This window comes from Schistosoma mansoni, chromosome 1 (assembly GCF_000237925.1).
Source record: "Schistosoma mansoni strain Puerto Rico chromosome 1, complete genome".
NCBI lineage: Eukaryota > Metazoa > Platyhelminthes > Trematoda > Strigeidida > Schistosomatidae > Schistosoma > Schistosoma mansoni.
Window position 1 is genome coordinate 19161737 of NC_031495.1, and position 18421 is coordinate 19180157.

The 18421-nt window shown below is 30.6% G+C and overlaps 1 protein-coding gene across 1 annotated transcript in view; it reads right to left on the minus strand.

Annotated features, from left to right (window-relative positions):
- Positions 1 to 18421, minus strand: part of Smp_129840 (hypothetical protein) — a gene marked incomplete at both ends in the record, with an annotated part of 94541 nt that overhangs the window by 52102 nt on the left and 24018 nt on the right. The window contains 2 exons of the mRNA XM_018793548.1: positions 7471 to 7552; positions 7745 to 7966. Coding sequence (XP_018648049.1) covers positions 7471 to 7552; positions 7745 to 7966 — 304 coding nt within the window. The remainder of the gene's footprint in view (positions 1 to 7470; positions 7553 to 7744; positions 7967 to 18421) is intronic.

Below are 18421 nucleotides of genomic sequence, written 5' to 3' on the forward strand. Positions count from 1 at the left end.
AAGATTGCCTTAAATTAGATTTAACTAAAGGATCGTATGGTATGAATTAATCTATTTCGGACAATCACACCTATACTGCATAATATCGATTCATGAAATAACTCTTAATAATCAGAGAAACTGAATTTCCATTAATAATTTTCATAAAAATCAGTGTTAGATAACTAGAAATAATAATTTACAGATTGTGCTTAATAGTTAAAACTAGTATTTTTAGAAGTGAGCATTCACATTCTTATTATTGTATGATTAAAAAGAGTTCTCAAATATATAAGAACTTTCGTCTAAATTAGAGCAAATTGTTACATAGTATTTGAGCGCCGAGTTGATCCAAGCTTCTTCAAGGAATTCCTTATCAGGCGAAACGTTGGATTTACTTCAAATTCACTCGCTGAGATTTTACAAATATATTATTCCTAAATTCTCAAATAGTTTACCTAAATTGAAATGAAATTCTTCATCATACACCTTTTTATACTAAATACATCGATTAGCATTTATCCTATATAATATAAAATAACTAGCACTTAACAAAGTTAAGATAAAGGATTTTTAAGAAATATACTTCAAGAAAAATGTTACAAAGAGAGTTCATTTTCAGTAAATATTAAAAGAATATCATGCAAGAACTATTTGTATTTAAAACAAGACTAGGGAAATGAGTAGTATATATAAATTATGATCATATATGAATAAGAGAACCACTCAACAGTAAAATTAATTCAACATCTGTACACCATGTTGTTTGAATCTTTTTTATAGAACAGAATGTGAAATGAGTAGTTAAAGTTCATCATATATCTGATTCACAAAATATGTTTTATGTATAATCAAACTGTTCAAACCAAATTTGATAGAATGAAAATTCAACCTGCAACTTATTAAATTCACTTAGTATTGTTTGTTTGAATCTTCCCATCGATGTGTTTAGGACTGCAACTGGTCAGTCTTTAATTGGCAAGTGGCAAGTGGCTATCAGGACTCAGTGGCCGAGTGGATAACACGATGGCGTTTGAAGCGAGGGTATTGGGTTCGAGTCCCAGAGTGAACATCAACTCTGAGATGCAGGTACATCCAGCTGACGAGCCCCAAATAGGACGAAACGCGCGTCCTGGATTCCACTGCTAGCCACTATCCATCTCTGCTTACCTGCAACTTATTAGTTACGAATAATTATTTTCAACCACTAAGTCATTGCTCCACGTCAAGGTGTTTACTATAATAGTATGTTACATGAATTTGCCTGCTTATCTATTTCCACTTAGACTTATGAATCAGCACTTCAAGACAAGGTATTGTACAAAAAAGAATCGAAACTTCAGTACTGACAAAAATTAAAGCACTTAAAATTTATAGCTTCACATGGTCCCTATTTCACCTCAGTTATCTCAAACATATGCATATTTTGAATAATTTGTTAGTTGGGAAAAATCCAATTGTTTCTTCATATTGTAGGGGCAGTATTGGTTTTCGATACAGTTTACAATGCTAACAACTAAGTACATTTAGTAATACAGATGTCAAAGTGACAAACTTTCACAGAAGACGTTTTTCTGACAAAAAATTCAAAAGTGAGAATTATAACGGGCAGAAAAATCAGAGGATTATAATAAAAAGTGGAAATATATTTATAGAAACTTATTAAAGGTGATGTATGTACCATAGAAACAAACAGCCCATAGGTAGACAATCAAGGAAAAAAATGTAAGAGAAAACAAGGATAAACATTGAAAAACTCTATAAGTTCATAAATAAACGAGACAAGTTGGAATAAAGCTTGTTGGTGTATGTGCAGGACAAAAGCTCTGATAACAAGGAGGAAAACTCAAAGTAAGAATACATTGTCGTGTCCAGTTGCTATGTTTAAAAAGTGGTTACTCTGTTATTAGGTGAATAATGACTATTGTAATGGGTCATATAAGGGGAAAAACACTAGGGGGGGGAGGAAATATTGTCAAACTGTCTGAAATCCATTCAGTATCAAGAAATAAATATTGTAATTTATATGAAAACTAGAACAAAAGAAATATACACAATGAATAATGACTCATTTGTCATAGATACACAGATTGTTTACTACTATGTGTCATTAATACAACGAATTCGGTACATGAGAATTTTTAAAATAAATACACGTTTTATACGTTGAAGTAGGATATGGCCTTGAGAGTATGGTATTGTTTACTGACTCTAGAAATGTTTGACTGATACAATATTATCTCAAACATATTTCTATACTGCTAAACTATCTTGGTGTTACCTTCTATTGAAATGTTATAAACTTGCTGAAATTGTAGCATTATTAGTAAACGTATAGACTATACTACTGTTAATATTTACGGCTGAATTCCGATTTACTTTTGCTGATATATGTGCGTCCTGTTCCATTATGTCACAGGTTTTTTTAAAAGTGTCTGTGGCTAGCAGTGGAATTCAGCCTGTCCACTTCTGTTTCAGACTCTTCAGCTGTATGTAACTGCATCTCGGTGCTAATTTTCACTTCGAGATTCGAATCCATAACCTTTGAGAGCTATAACCCATCTTTTTGAAAGCCCTGTGATAGAATGACTATACAGAGGTAATTCATAAGAGATTCATTTGTTCTAACAAAGACCAGTCAGAGCTTAGTTCACAAGGTCAAAAAAGGTGTAGTTTAAGCACTTACTAATAATGATTTAAACATTATGGACGCTGACAAGCTACTGGCAAACTGAGTTCAGGAGCCCAGTATACGAAATTATGGAGTTTGAAGCGAAAAGTACTGGGCTTTAGTCCCACTGTGAACATCAATATTTAAGCACGGGTTCATTCAAACGACGAATCTCAAATAGACTGGTAAGCGCATTTAATTTCACTCCAAACTAAAATCCAGTTATTTTAAAAATTGGTTTAATTTTTTTTTAACTTTTCCTGGTAGACTGCATTTCCAATTAGCATAGAAGTTTTTTTTATTAAATCTTACGGTTTTCCTAGAAAAAATTGAAAATCACTAGTCAGTAGTGTCCTATAAGAATAAAATCTTCCATAAAATACAGAGTAATGAAATTCACTTCAAAATTTTTATTTTACTCATCGGTTGGTTTTTTAAGGACTAACTAAAATCGGATTTTACACGTTACTTTATCCCAAAAAATATTTTTTGAAAGATTTTATTATCATGCATGAGTAGAAAATGAAGCACTGAAAAGAGTGTTTTAAAAAATAGATTTTTTGATCTGCAGTATCCTCAGGTACGCCTGGTACAAATCGAAACGATATTCAATGTATATGTATTATTAAAAAGTTAGGTACTTGTCTTTTAATTTCACTAGTTTCTCTCACTCACATTTATTTTACGTTTGCCTACTGATTGATTGATAATTGAAAGTGGCATTAAAGAAAGTTTTTCAATTCGATACTTAAAAAGTTTAGAAGAATATTTAGTTATCTTTCTAGTTGAATAAAGTTATGAATTTGTTTCCTCGAATTGTCTTTTTATTGAATCCCTAAGCTATTCTTAGTTTAAGTAAAAAATTTCACATGACAAATTTTAAGTTGTATTAGCCTATTAAATTAAGTTATAATCCCCAGAGCACAGGTGGATATCATGATGGGAACATGTTGACCAACTATAATTCCCATATTTTCCCTTAATCTAGCAATTTCATTTAAACTTTTAAAAATAGCAAAATAGTATGCAACATGTACATGTCAGCTGAAGAAATAATATCAAATGCACTAACTTGTGGAGCATAAACACTTAGACTTGCGTCCAAATTGTGATTTAGTTGATAGCATTCGATCAGCAGAAAAAAAGACTAGATAAATGTGACTGATCAGTTATCCCACGCTAGTGAATAACAAAAAAAGCAGTATGAAATTTATCATTACATGAGGTCATGATATGAAGCAAATCTCAAAATTTTGTTGTTTTTCGCTAGAAATTCAACTGACAGTTAATTTTCACAGCTGAATTCACATGTCGATCTAAGTTAGATCACCAGTGAAAACTTAGAAGCACTGGACGGCCGTTTCGTCCTAGTATGTGACTTCCTGGTTTAAATCGACTAGTAAAGTCAATTGTGAAAATACTACAATCTCCACAACTCCTTATACTGATAGTAAATTAATAAGTATAAACACAATTAGAAAATGTCTGTTTATCATCCAGACTAATATGTCATCTTAGTTTCCTGAGTAGAAAACTATCTGATGTTTAGAAAACTGATCTAACGAAAGAAAAAAGAGAGTGATCATTTGTTGAGTCAGTATAATAAGTGAATTATAAAAACTAATTTAACATCAAATTTACTTGAAAATGAAATATGTTTATTTGAGAAAAATCATCGCAATGAAGTATATGATTCAGTTTGGTATAGAATATCCGTTTCCTCTCAACTATACAAGGATCAAAATGTAGTTTATAAGAGTCCTCATGATGTTCATTGTTAGGCATTTAGGGTTACGATATTCATCAGAAAGTACAAAATCATTCTTAACCATAGAAATTTAGTCCTGTTTTGTTTTCTAGAACAGAACCCTTAACAATGTACATTTGAAACGTTAAATAGTAGAGAACTCTAAAATTATTATATTTCGTGATAAATTGGAGACTCCAGAGAGTTTAATAAGAATTAAATAGTTTATGTTTAAGTGATCCCCACAAATTCTAACCAAACTGCCTAATAATACTAATAATTAGTTTTCATTTCATTATAAAAGCATATTTCTATTACTGTACTCGGAATTTTCTATTTGACCGATAACAATTGACTTGACTTTTTTCAAATGTGAAATTCTGTTGTGAGACACAATAAAAAAGTCAACTTAATCCAAATTATCAGGAACAGTATTTTAAAAAATGATCATCTATAATTTAAAGGAATAACAGTGTTTTATGTATTGCATGTGAAAAACGCCAGACTGAATTGCATAAAGTTCACAAGACCTAGAAAAAAGGATCACTTTTCATTAACGAGTGCTGAATTTACAAAGAATTGCTAATTAACAAATTACTGCTTCACAACTTCCGGGTAACAACAGCTTTATTTAAGTAAGAATTTTGCTTTAAACGTCTTACCACAAAAGCTAATTAATATATTCATATATTAACATATCAAACTGAAAAGTGTGCAAATTTGAACTGAAAAGTACTTCTGACAGTCAAAAAGTTAGAGAATATCTAATTGGCAAATGGGCCTAACCACATCATGACACTTTAATGAGTAGAAAAACGTTTCATCCTGAAAAATATGATTTAAAAATCCAACTGTTAAAAGAATTACAATAAGCACATTCGCGATTAGCTTTGAAATAGTTTTCTAAATTTATGGTGAAAATCAATGACCTAAGATTTCAGCCAAATGAAGACTGTTTCGGAGAACTACGGAAGTAAGATGAGGATTATTATGCAACAATACAGGTTAGGTTAGTCTGGACCACCGTATATAGCTTTAGGGTTCAAATGACTAAGGTTCAGTCATCGCCTACCTCAACGTGCAATATTGATTGCAGTAGGGCTAAGTTGAAGGAAAGCCCGTGGCATCCAAGCTGAAAAGCGGCATCAGCCTATGAAATCGTTGACTTTTGGAGTGTCATATTTGGAAACCCAGATTACCTGGTTAAGGACTATACGACAATGCTAATCCGTGGCAGAAGAAGCTGAGTGATGTGCGCCAGAGGACCGCTCAGAGGGGTACAGTTGCAATCACGTTATAGCCCCATATAGATCTTGAGTTTCAATGTTCTTCCATGTGTATATCTTCATTAAGTTTCCTCAAATCATATTCTGAACAATTATTCGTTCTCAATGTAATTGTCGCCACATTGTTCAGACTTCTTAGCTATTCATCTAATCGATTTTACCTCTTCATACTAATGTGGCATGTAAGCTTGAGCTAACACAGATTTGTGCAGGCTGTAAGTTGATTATGGCTGTCTCTAATAGTCACAAGCTTGAGTATTCCGAAGTCGGTTTGATATATATTCTTAGACATTGTACCCTGATGTATCTCAAGCTAATCTGAAACAGTACCATTTCCCTTGGCTTATACAGCTGATGTAAGTCTATGACGAAGACCATCTTCAAACTTTACCTTTAGATCTGCACTTCGATAACTATCAAGATGAACCTGAACAGTTATCCAATAATTTTTTGTCTTTCAGAGCTTTGATAAAAAGTTTATATTACGTTATGTCCTTTCAACTTATGAACACCGGTATTTCGAAAAAATGAATAAACCGTGACCTAAAGAGTAGATGGAGTCCACGAAATTATTTAGAAATATCTACGAAATATGTCAGAGGTAAGGTTAAAAACTACCTTAGGGAAACTTGGAAATACAATATTAAAATATCTTAAGTATACTTTAAAATTAAATTTATCCTTCCGTCTAAAAAACCTAATAGATTTAATCAGATCATAGTTCAATCTTGGGTAATCAAACAATCTCACTAGAATAAGCCCAGGAACTCTAATTGCCTTATTTTAACACTCAGAAAGGATAATCGTGACGATTGGAAGGTTTAAGAAAGTTTGGGAAACAATTTTATTTGTTTACCACTATGTTTCAATCTGACAAACAACATTCAATCATTATCAGATGGAGGAAATAGACCTTTAAACTAAAAACAGTCTGATTGGCCACATCTAACACTTACTGAATTCTTTTCACCAACAACAGAGGGCAATTTTCATAATCTAAAACACTTCGCACACACAAAAACTGTTAACAAACCCCAAATATACAGTCAATAATACCCACTATGACACGCAGAATGATTTTCGATTACAAAAAACTAGTGAAAAACAGTTTGTACAATACAGCTATTTAATAAAGTGACACGATTATCTCTCATGATTAAGTACTTAGATGGTAATGTTGGTAATAAATGATTGATAATGAGGTCCCAATCCAAGCATCCTGGTACTTTGTATATAAAGCCTTTATGAATAAGTATCTGAATATATACAGCCTTTTAATAAAAAAAGTTCAAATAAGTTTGCTCTACGTACTTAAAAAATCGATAAATACTCTACTTCCAAAAGAGTTATACAACTTCTATCCCAATACATGAACTGTGACTTTTGTTTTTCTGAATGATATCCGTAAGTTAGAAAACCTGAAAATGGAACCACTTTAGTCGCTTTTATCAGCTTTCTGAACCTAATAGTAGGTGTGACCAATAAGAAAATTTTTAGAAATTCCTTTAGAAATTCAAAAATATATCAACATTAAGGTAGAACAGAAGCGATATTTTGATTTAAAAAAAATTAAAATCTATTTTACTAAAACAAACTGTCCCTTACACTGGCCGTTCAGTGACGGACCCTTTTTAATAGCAAGTTATTATTACTTTACAGAATATCATGGAAATTTCAGTCATTCAGTAATAAGTCATGATTGCAAAGAAGAAAATATTCTAGACCGAAATAAAAGTAAATGAACAACGAGAATAACAATAAAAATCATTACAATCAAACTAACTTACCTCGAATTGGACAAAAATATGCATATTATTTGACTGCATTAATAAACGTGGTATATCTAAATTAATAAAGTTATTTAATGAACTGAGAGTGACTTTAGACAAATTTGATTGATTTATAAAATGAATGAGTTTAACTTGGATAATTGGTTGTTTTATAAATGAATAATCGTTATTATCAATAAAATTATTATTACTATTATGTTTATTGATACCAAGATTATTATTTTCCATATTCTGATTATCTTCATTAAAATCTGATTCAATGTCAACAGACGTGTTATCCAAGAATACTTCATTATCCAATCCATGCAAATTATTAGTATTTAATCGATCTGATTTAAATTGTGTCAGTGGTACATTAATACTGCTTCTACTACCACTATCAATGGAACTAACATCAATACTATTGATATCAATGCGATTATTGAGACTTGATCCGAGAGGATGATTTTCTTGAAAAATATATTCCATAATTAATTCAGCCGCATTCATAAAGCTAAATAATTATCAAAAAGATTGAAAAGGAAAACAATTAGAATTCTAAATGGATCAACACATTTTGGTTACATCAGATAATCAAAAAATTAGCAACATAAATTTTTGTTTGTTTGTGTAAGAAAAAAATAATTTATAAATTTTTGATAACTATAACTAACAACGTTCTAACCAGTTCTATACTAAATAGAATAGATATTCATGACAGTGTGACAAACAAATGAAGCGAAACAAAAAATATTTCCATGGTGAATTTTCGTATCAATTTAGTTCCTTTTTGAGGAAAAATAATAAGGAGTAATTATATCATAAATTATTAACAAAATTTAAAATATTTTTATATATTTAACAATTATGGAAAGAATTAGCTAATTAATCAAAACTTAGACTGGTACCCTGATCATATCTGTTTGAAACCCATTTATAGCCTAGTTAGGTTAGGAGTACTTTGGTGTATGATACTTATGTTGACATATATAAGTAGTAAGTAACATCAATCAAAAGTGGAATGCCTAGCAGCAGAAGATTGAGAAGATCGAATTGAAGAGAACAGGAATGTAAATAGAGAGTAATTGTAATAACAACAGAATTGAAAGAAACATGAAGCATGCAGAGAACAACTGAAGGAAGATGTGCAAATAACTTATTTGATGTATAGTTTCTATATATTATGAAAACACTGTATTGTGTATTATATAATAATAAATTGTTTGTCTCCACTTAGTCTTCGTTCACTACAATACTGCGTGTGTAAAAAATAGTTTTATTTTCGTAACAATCATTTCAGTGAAATGAGGTTGACGTTAATGTTAGGTTGTTGGAAGTAGTCGGTAGAAAATTCTAAACTCAGGTTTCGACCTAGTTGGCATTCGTGGCAGGACTCGAGACGAATGATGATATAAACTTTTGAATTCAAAACTTGGCTATCTAGTCTCCCAAGTTGAGATATTATTTCTGAGCTATTCAAGCAGACCACTTCCAATTATTTAAAATCTCAACATAGTGTACACGATGTCGAGTCACTAAAACTCATGATCATATTGAAATCTGATCGATGGAATTCGATTAGCATTGAATAATCAAATAGATACAATATTGTTTTTTATACACTGATCAATCAGTCTGAAATTGACTATGAATGAAAAGTAACTACAAAAATGTCGAGAGAGACAATGGTTTGGTGTTACATACGTAGAGGATAAAATTAGGTTTTAATGATCTTTTATCATATATAAATAGAGGGTTTTCGAACTTTCGCTGAAATATTGATTCATTAATAATGATAATTAAAGTCTTTTCACTGTAACCCAAAATCAATAGTTGGAAAGAGTTTGTTTTTCTGTTATTTACTTCCACCTAAGTGAAAGACATGTGAATGTGTTGAGGAAATTATCTGTATTTCTGAAATTCCTAACTAATTTGGGTAACAGAAACAATAAAAATAGGCTAAACGATTAATGAACTCATTCAGCTAATTAGCTAATCAGACTAAAGAAACGTAGTCTAGTCTCAAGCTGATAACCATTATTTCAAAAATCACCGATAAAACAGCCGTCAAAATTTTAAATTAATTATTCAGGATTACTGTAATACGTTTCAGTGATAATCAAAAAAAAAATAAAATAAAATTTATCTAATTGTGGTTTCATAACTTCAATAACTATCTAAATTATTCGTGTAGATTAGTGGATCGGATGAATTTCCCAAAATATGATACAAATAAAACAGGTTTATTCCCATTACATCTCACTCTTAATTTTTATTCTTAATCGATTTAAGCGTTTTATTATCCATCTTAGTTAACTAATTCTGTTATGCTGATTATATGAAGTTATAAAATATAGGAAGAAAGCATTCATTAGTGAAGAAGTAAATTATCCTACCATGAATGACAGAAAGTTAAATAAGATAAAGATAAGTAAGCATTGAGACAGGGCAAATTTTACTTAGTCTGATGTGTACATTAATTTGTCATTCGTTCAGTTTCATTTTATAGATAGATGTGCATAAATGTCTGCATATATATATTCATGAAAACAAGGATGTATACACGAATGGTAATTAAAATTCTCCGACCTTATTCCATATTCTTAAACAAAAACAAAACAACCTAAAATGGTTAATCATTTTTAAGATTTATGTTTGTCGCTTACATCATGCATAGAAAATATTTATTTATCTATGTTTATCACGAATTATATTTGTAATATATAGTTTGAATATTTCCTTGTTCTTCTTTCCATGATAAGATATTTTGGTAGACATAATGTTACCGTTATTATTTTGCAAAAATTGTTTATTTTAACTTTTTTAAATATTACGAAACTTCCTAAGATATTGAGAACTTCACTCTGGTGTATAGCAATTATTTATACCGAACAAGGACTATTTTTTATAGGTTTTTTGTTGTTGATATTGAAATCTGAATTTCTGTCTATGTTAACCTTAATACTTGGACCGATAATGGTTTCAATTCAAAATGATTTAAATAGATAAATCGACTAGTATTCTTAGTATCTGTTATACTATTTTGCTATTAAGATTCAATAGGTGATCTATAAGGATCATAATGTAACTTAGTTTATTTTTTGCATTCCTATCATGATTGAGACACATAATGTACTATTTTCAACAAAACTTTATCCGAATAATAGGGGACGGACAAATCATTTTTAATAAGGAGTGGTATGAACAGAGATTTTATAACGGATGAGTCACACACACTGAATAACAGAAAATAATATACTAAGGTTTATTGAAGCCATGGCTATACGGAAATTGAAACCCCCTTTCTGTGTTCAAAAACAATATATTTTACTATTGAAACTATCATTAGCTTATACGACCATCACAGTGATAAGGTTAATTTATCAGATATTAGTGTAATTGTATATAGCTTGTCACCAGTTAGGATTTGTACTTGTCATGATGTGTAATAACCAATATAGATTCATGTCCACGATTTGATATAAAGAATTTAGACTTATCAAATTTCACAAATGAAAATACATGCGCAAATGTAACGTAACTTGAATAAAGAAAAAAATTTAAATAAGAATTACTCAATGTGAAACTTCGTCAATATTGTTGTCTGAAGCCTTCACTGAACCTAATGTCAGTTTGTATATCTTCCATTTTCGTCCGAAGATCATGATTTACTTTACTATTATCGAAACAAATGGAGTTTAGAGTATATAGATCTTAGCTTGTATATAGTTCAATCCATATTATAGATCAGAAGGGGTTTTGTGGAGATTTCAGTATTTTCATAATTGAAATCATGAGTCAGTTGAAGCTAGACCACCATCGAAAACCTGGAAGCACTGGACGGCCGTTTCGTCCTATTATGGGGCTCCTCAGCAGTGCGCATCCACGATCCCGCACACGCGAGATTCGAACCCAGGACCTACCACTCTCGCGCCATATGCTCACTAGTGATTGACTTCAAGGGATGTTTCCTTGAGTTTTAGTGGGAAGCAGTGACCAGTGGAGTTCTACTAAGTCTGTTATAGAGATATCAACTCACTGAAGACAATTGGCGAACGGTTGCTCAAACATTGTGGATTGGTTGAAGTTAGACATTAACACCGTTGGATGCCGGCTCAGTGGTCTATCGGTTAAGTGCTCCGGCGCGAGACGGGTAAGTCCTGGGTTCGAATCTTGCGAGTGCGGGATCGTGGATGCGCACTGCTGAGGAGTCCCATAATGGGACGAAACAGCCGTCCAGTGCTTCCAGGTTTCCGATAGTGGTCTAGCTTCAGTTGACTCATGATTTCAACTATGACAATCCATATTACTCGCGTATCATCCTATTTCGGAGTTTAGTCCACGAAGTAGTGTTCAATAGTGTTTACCAATAATCTCCTATGTTAATTATAAATATTTTTTTAAATATCGGCCGGTATGATTCATAATATAATCTCCTACTATTAATGATATTAATTATTTATTTTGTTTTGAAATTATAAGTTAATTTGACTTCAGTTTATCTAATTTACTAATTTTCTCCACTAATATTTATTTAAATGAAATAAACATACTGAATTAAATTTTCAAAAAAAAAATAATTAAACAGAGACAATGCAACTTAAATAAAAATTCAAAAAAGAACAAAACAGTACCTATATACAGTTCATAAGATCTAATTGAATTAAATGTGTTACTCTTTTTTCTTATTAAAATGAACAGGTTTCATTGACTTATTCATCAATTCTTAACTAAATGATAAACAAACAGCTGTTTCTATTTAATTTCATTAAATTAAATTGGCACAGAAATTTATTCAAAATGAAAAAGGTAATGATTTCATATAAAGTGTGCAATAATAAACTTACATGTATACAGTATACACATTGATTGTCAAACCAATAGAAATCGACCTAGATGTATACATTCTAAATCATAAGTTACTTGTTGATTATATAAATATGATAGTATAATGAGTGAATTTGAGTGGAAATTACTCACTGCTGACTGAGTTACAGTTTACAGTTAACATGAGTTATGATTCAATTAATCTGTTATGGGAGTGAGACTTATACAACTAGCTATATTTCATTATTTAGCATAAGAATTTCATTTTGGAGATAAATTTATAGCTATATTACATTAAACTCGGTCAGTAACCAGTATGCTAATAGTGATAACTCAGTTGCAAAAGGGAAGTGGATAATCAATTATATAGTTTTAATTGTTAGTAAAAATCAGTTTACGTATTAGGGGAGTGTAAAATATTCTGAACAAAACAATTACTTATTTTGTACAAGTTTGTTTAATAAAAAAATAGATTTCATACTCATCTAATATAAACCTTCGCCACTTGCATAAAACCGACTGCTTCAAAGACTAAACTGGGTTTATATATGATGGTCTAAAAGTTTGAAATTGGTAATCTATACTGGCTGAATAGTGACCGCGGTACTAGAGAAATATTAAGTCTAATAATCACTGGTCAGATAAATAAAATAATAAAAGTAGCCAAAACAAAATCATTCAATATAACGAAAAATAAGAATGATAATACAACATAACTTGTGACAGTATATTTCCATTTGCTTAACGGGATTCCTTACTGAAATTATTTATTTATTTATTTGTGAAGGTACCAAAAACATTAAACAAGCTATACTTTTGCAGCTGAACTCATTTAAACATCATCATAAATGGATTTTTCCAACTATAATAATTATATAACACGAGTTTGATATGATATATTAATCCGATAGTTAAATGACCTTAAACAAAGAAATACTCGATAATGTTGGTGGATAACGGATTCTAGCTTATATATATATATCCCGCAAGCGAGAAGTTTGTTTTTACAATACCATAACATCATTTGTGTTTATCTGTAAACTCACATTTTCTGATAAATCATTTACAGATGACTAGTAAACATGGAGTACCATGTGCCGATTCGACCAAATGTTTGGCTATGATATCGTTTGAAAAATGCGATTTTTTATGCGTTTAATATATCAAATCACGGTTACTCTCCAAGAAGAAAGTTTGCTTATTTTTAATGCATTAAAAATATAAAAATACGGAAATCATTTCAAATATTCTCTTAAGAATGACCATCTGCTAGACAGGTACTTGAAAATGTGAAGTAGCTATTTGGTTTGACATAAAGTCATTTAAATGTCAGTAACATGCAGATTAAAAAAAAATTGTATCGGGCGTACCATAACAAAAGTTTGTTCCTTCAACTGGAGTAATTCTTGTCATTAGAACTCCAAAAGCCGTAAAAATATTTTGACTCAACTATAATGGGAATCAGAAATGACTTAAAATATAACATCACTAAAAAAGAAACCAGACGACATAAGCATGTGTTCTCTATGTCAAACATTAAATCGTCATATATAGATACAATGCAAATGGTATTTATATATTTATTGATTATCACTGTCAAACACTGTGATAAAATACTGACAGGAGAATATCCTCTTTTTTTGTCCTTACACAGATTTGCTTAAAACTAAATAATTCCATAGAATTATTTCCATGTTTATTCTGATAGAAGAAATTTATTTTGACAAGTTTTGATTGGTATCAGCGGTTTTTGACTAAGTTATTTTATTCTTAGTAATCAATACTATTTACAGATACTTATTAGTACAAATAAGGTTGAACAACTGTTCCAAATTATTTGGTTTGAAATTTTTAAGGAAATTTCCGACATTTTACAAATTGATTAAATGGGATAAATAATATAGCTGTCATATAGAGTGATTATTATAGAATTCGATAACAAAGACTAATTGCATTGTTTGTTATAATTTATCATGAAGTTTTTAAGTTTAACCGGGATCGTTGATGCACACTACTGAGGATAACCATACTAGAACGAAACAGCCGTTCAGTACTACCAAGTTTTATTATTTTAATCAAGCATAAAGATGTTGACGAATACTACTGAATTATTAATATATTTATTGCCTTTTTTTGTATTGAAAAGTAAATCAGTAAAGAGTTAAGGAAAGGTGAAGATTTGTAGATATGAATCATTGTCACTAATATTTTTTTATTAATCAATGTCATTTTAACATATCACCTACTGTTTGTCTGCCCTGAAGAAAAAGAGAAACAAAAACTGAATATGCATTGAATGTATCGAATACATAGAGTATCATATTCGTCCTAATGATTATGACTTATGAATCATTTGAATTAAAGAGACAGAGAAAACAAAGTTGTTGAAATTTAATGACGTATGTACTTTATCATGAAATATAATATTTCACATAGTTAAAAAGTATGAAATGTTTTATAATTCTAAATGCAGTGGATTAATAAATGACTATATGTTACATATATAATAATATATTGTATCAGTTATCATAAGATTTATACAAGATCATGGATTAATTGAAGTTAGACATTAACATCGTTGGATACCGAATCAGTAGTCTTGAGGTTGAGCGTTCACGCGTGAGACTGAAGGTTCTGGGTTCGAGTCCCCCGTGCGGAATCGTGGACGAGCACTGATGTGGAGTCCCATGACGGGACAAAACGGCCATCCAGTGCTTCCAGGCTTTCATTTATGATCTAGCTTGGATCAACTCGTTTATTCAACTTTGAAGTTAGCAAGAGATTTTTGGTTTACATCACAGACTGACTTTAGTTAGACAACTTTAGTTAGACAACCATTGAAAACTGAAAAATATTACAGTTCCCATCCATGACTCTGTGACGATCAGACTTAGTATCTGCACGACGCATAGCAAAAACGTAATCTTCATAAAACTTGTAACCCAATAGCGTATATTTCTAGCTCGTTGACTGAAATTACCATGTGACCATCATCCGTTGGTACTGATAATATTTACCTTAATCACCAATAGAGTTAATTCCCCCAGTCGTGACTTTTTATTGGGTTTCTAGCAATTATCTCTCAATTTCAATCACTTCAGTGAGTTGGTTGTCGCTTTAATAAACCGGTTTCTGAAAAGACGGAGGTGCTAAGATTCGATTTACTCGGAAGCTAGTTTTTATTATCAGCTAGCGAATTTGTGAAAAAACAGAGATCAAAACATTTGTTCATCGTTCTCGTTTGAGACTACTCAGTATCGGACACTAAATGGACAGCCTAAGTAACAATGCTGAATTTCAGGGTCTTTTCATAAGTTTATCATATTTAAGAGAGTTTCAATTTAAAATTATGAACATTTAAAGTGGGTTTACACCAAAAACTGTATAATTGTAAAATTTAGATTGTAAAATAACACTGTAAATCTACAGCCACTAACATTACTTCCATTTTAACTTCATCGTCATAATAGTATGTACAAGTACAAAAAGTGTAATACAGTTTTTGATTATTTTCTTTTCATATTCACAGGAAGTCATGTGATACATTTTGTAGGTATCATTAATAGATTTATGGTATCTTATTGACACAAAATGACGAATGATTAGGTGTTTTTAACACGTGCAACATACAGTAAATCTAGTCACCATCGGATATTGTTGTTATATTGACATGCTAACATTAACAAAAATGTTATTAATAAAAGGCAAATAAATACACAAAAAGTGATTGTCTGAACGTGAATTATTTCAGCAATTTAAAAACGATTCATTCACTTGACAAGATACGAAATTTATCTTAAATTAATGATTGAACAAAATCTCGTTTATCTATCTCCATTATCTACTGATTACAATCACTTCACAATATAAGAATTAACGTAATAAAACAAAGCATAGGCAAAAGTATCCTAGCATAATCAGCAGATCGTGGGAAGATAAACAAGAAGTGGAAAAATATTGATGCGATTAAAACTGAACTAATTTTTCACTAAAACTACTTAAGGTCCTATTTGAGAATGTGTTGATTAAAAGCACCATCAGGGCTATAGATTGAATTTATGATACATCAGTTTGAAACTGTTTCCGTTGTAAGCTGATTCACTGCAGTGAATAAATGCATTTCACAAAGCAGCTTGCGGTAACTCTCATATATAAACAATGGATTTTATGAATAATATAATTAAAACAAACATCCAACATTATACGTGAAAAATTATATTATATCCAACAGTTACAATAATATCTTCTCTGACACTGATTTTGGTAAACAGTCATTACACTGAACACAATCTAACTTTTCTTAAATGTAATTTTAAAATACAGTATTATTAAAGCCAATCAATTAGATATCTAATGATAATGAAGATGTTATTTCTGCAGCAGAATGTATTCATTTTACTACTTGTTTCACAGACTGACGCCAAGTAAAGGACTGCAGAATATAAGAGAAGATTAGAAAACGTTTTCACTTGAGTTTTAAAATTTAAATCAGTGCGGAAGAGTATAATATTTCACGACTTTGAAAAAATAGGTGAAATTTCATCTACATATCGAGATTACGACGTTAATCTTCTCCATCTCAAGCCTATCCAGTTTATATTGACAACACCATATGAGCCTTAATAGAGATTTGACGATTCTAGAGACTGTACACCAAAACTACGTTTATTTGAATGCCATATTAAACTCAAGTCTAAAAACAAACTAAATGAAACTAGACAAACCACTTTTATGAATAAATCTTATGAAGACAACAAAATATGAGACAGGCTATTCATAAATATTCAAAGATTTTGGCAGTATGTTGAAACTTGTATGTCATTCTTTCTTCAAACCTCCATTCATTACCATAAAGTTTCATGTTTTAGATTTATTTAGATTAACTAATTATGTTTGACAAACTCATGTACTTACATGATTTCATACAATGCTCACAACACATCACAAATCTGATTATCAAGAAATTTAATAAATGGACCTTCTTTGTTCACATACTTTCACTCTGATCTATTCTATGAAGTTAGTTATGATTACGATAGAATTGACATATTAAATACAATCACCAATGAGAGAGATGTGAGAGACGAATCGGTCATAAATATTTGCAGATGAATAAGAATGACAGCTAATAGATGTTTAGAAACTTATCTTTTTTTTGAAAATTCACAAGCTAAATGCTCATAAAAAGAATCCCCTTGTAATTTGATTATTTCAAACTGGGGATTCTTTGTCGTCATTAAAGTTTATAAAGTGAACACACTAGGGAAAAAATCACTCTCAAAGAAATGAAATATAAGCTGGGTATGTTTAGTCAAATGATATTTGATTTCTAAAATAAGTGTGAAATTCGCATCAGTTCCAATGGTGTTAATATATACTTAATTTTTTGCTTTCAATCACAACAACTATTTGTTGCTAAAATAAATATAATATTTTAGTCACAAAAAAATGATTCATTTACATTTTCTCATCGATGGACAGAATTATGACTATGAGTGAAAATGAGTCTAATGCACAACTTTCTCAATAATAGCTTGTCAGTTAAGCTAGGATTGTCTACTAAATTAGACATATGCTTACTCATAGTACTAGTTTATATACAGATAACTACAGCAAATCTTCCAGACGACTAAAAGAATTTGAAATTTTTAGTGACACTTGTTCGGTGACATTTATGTCTGAAAGTAAATGAGTGCAAAGCGTTATTTTTTTTCATGTCGCTGTCATCATAAATTTCAAGAAATATTGATTCGCTTCAACTGATAAACAGTTCTTCATAAGACTACTGAAACTAGCACCCGAATTCTGGTGTAAAAAAAGAACAATGCAAAAGTTAACATAGAAATATACAATACAAATCAGATGTCAATTTTTATGATTGAGTCATTATTTATAAGAAGTCTACAAGAGTACGTAGTATCGCTCTGTCGGACAGGGAGAAAATTGTGAGCGAATTGTAAACTTACAAGAAATAAATGTTATTACATCCTATATTTACACATAACGCGATGTATTGACTAATTTATTATGTCATTTAGCGTTGCAATGTGAAGCTTAGTTCACAAATCAATTAACTTGTCTCCAGAAAAGCAAGCGTGTATTATTGGTATTCAAGTATCTTACAACACATAACAATTGGTGG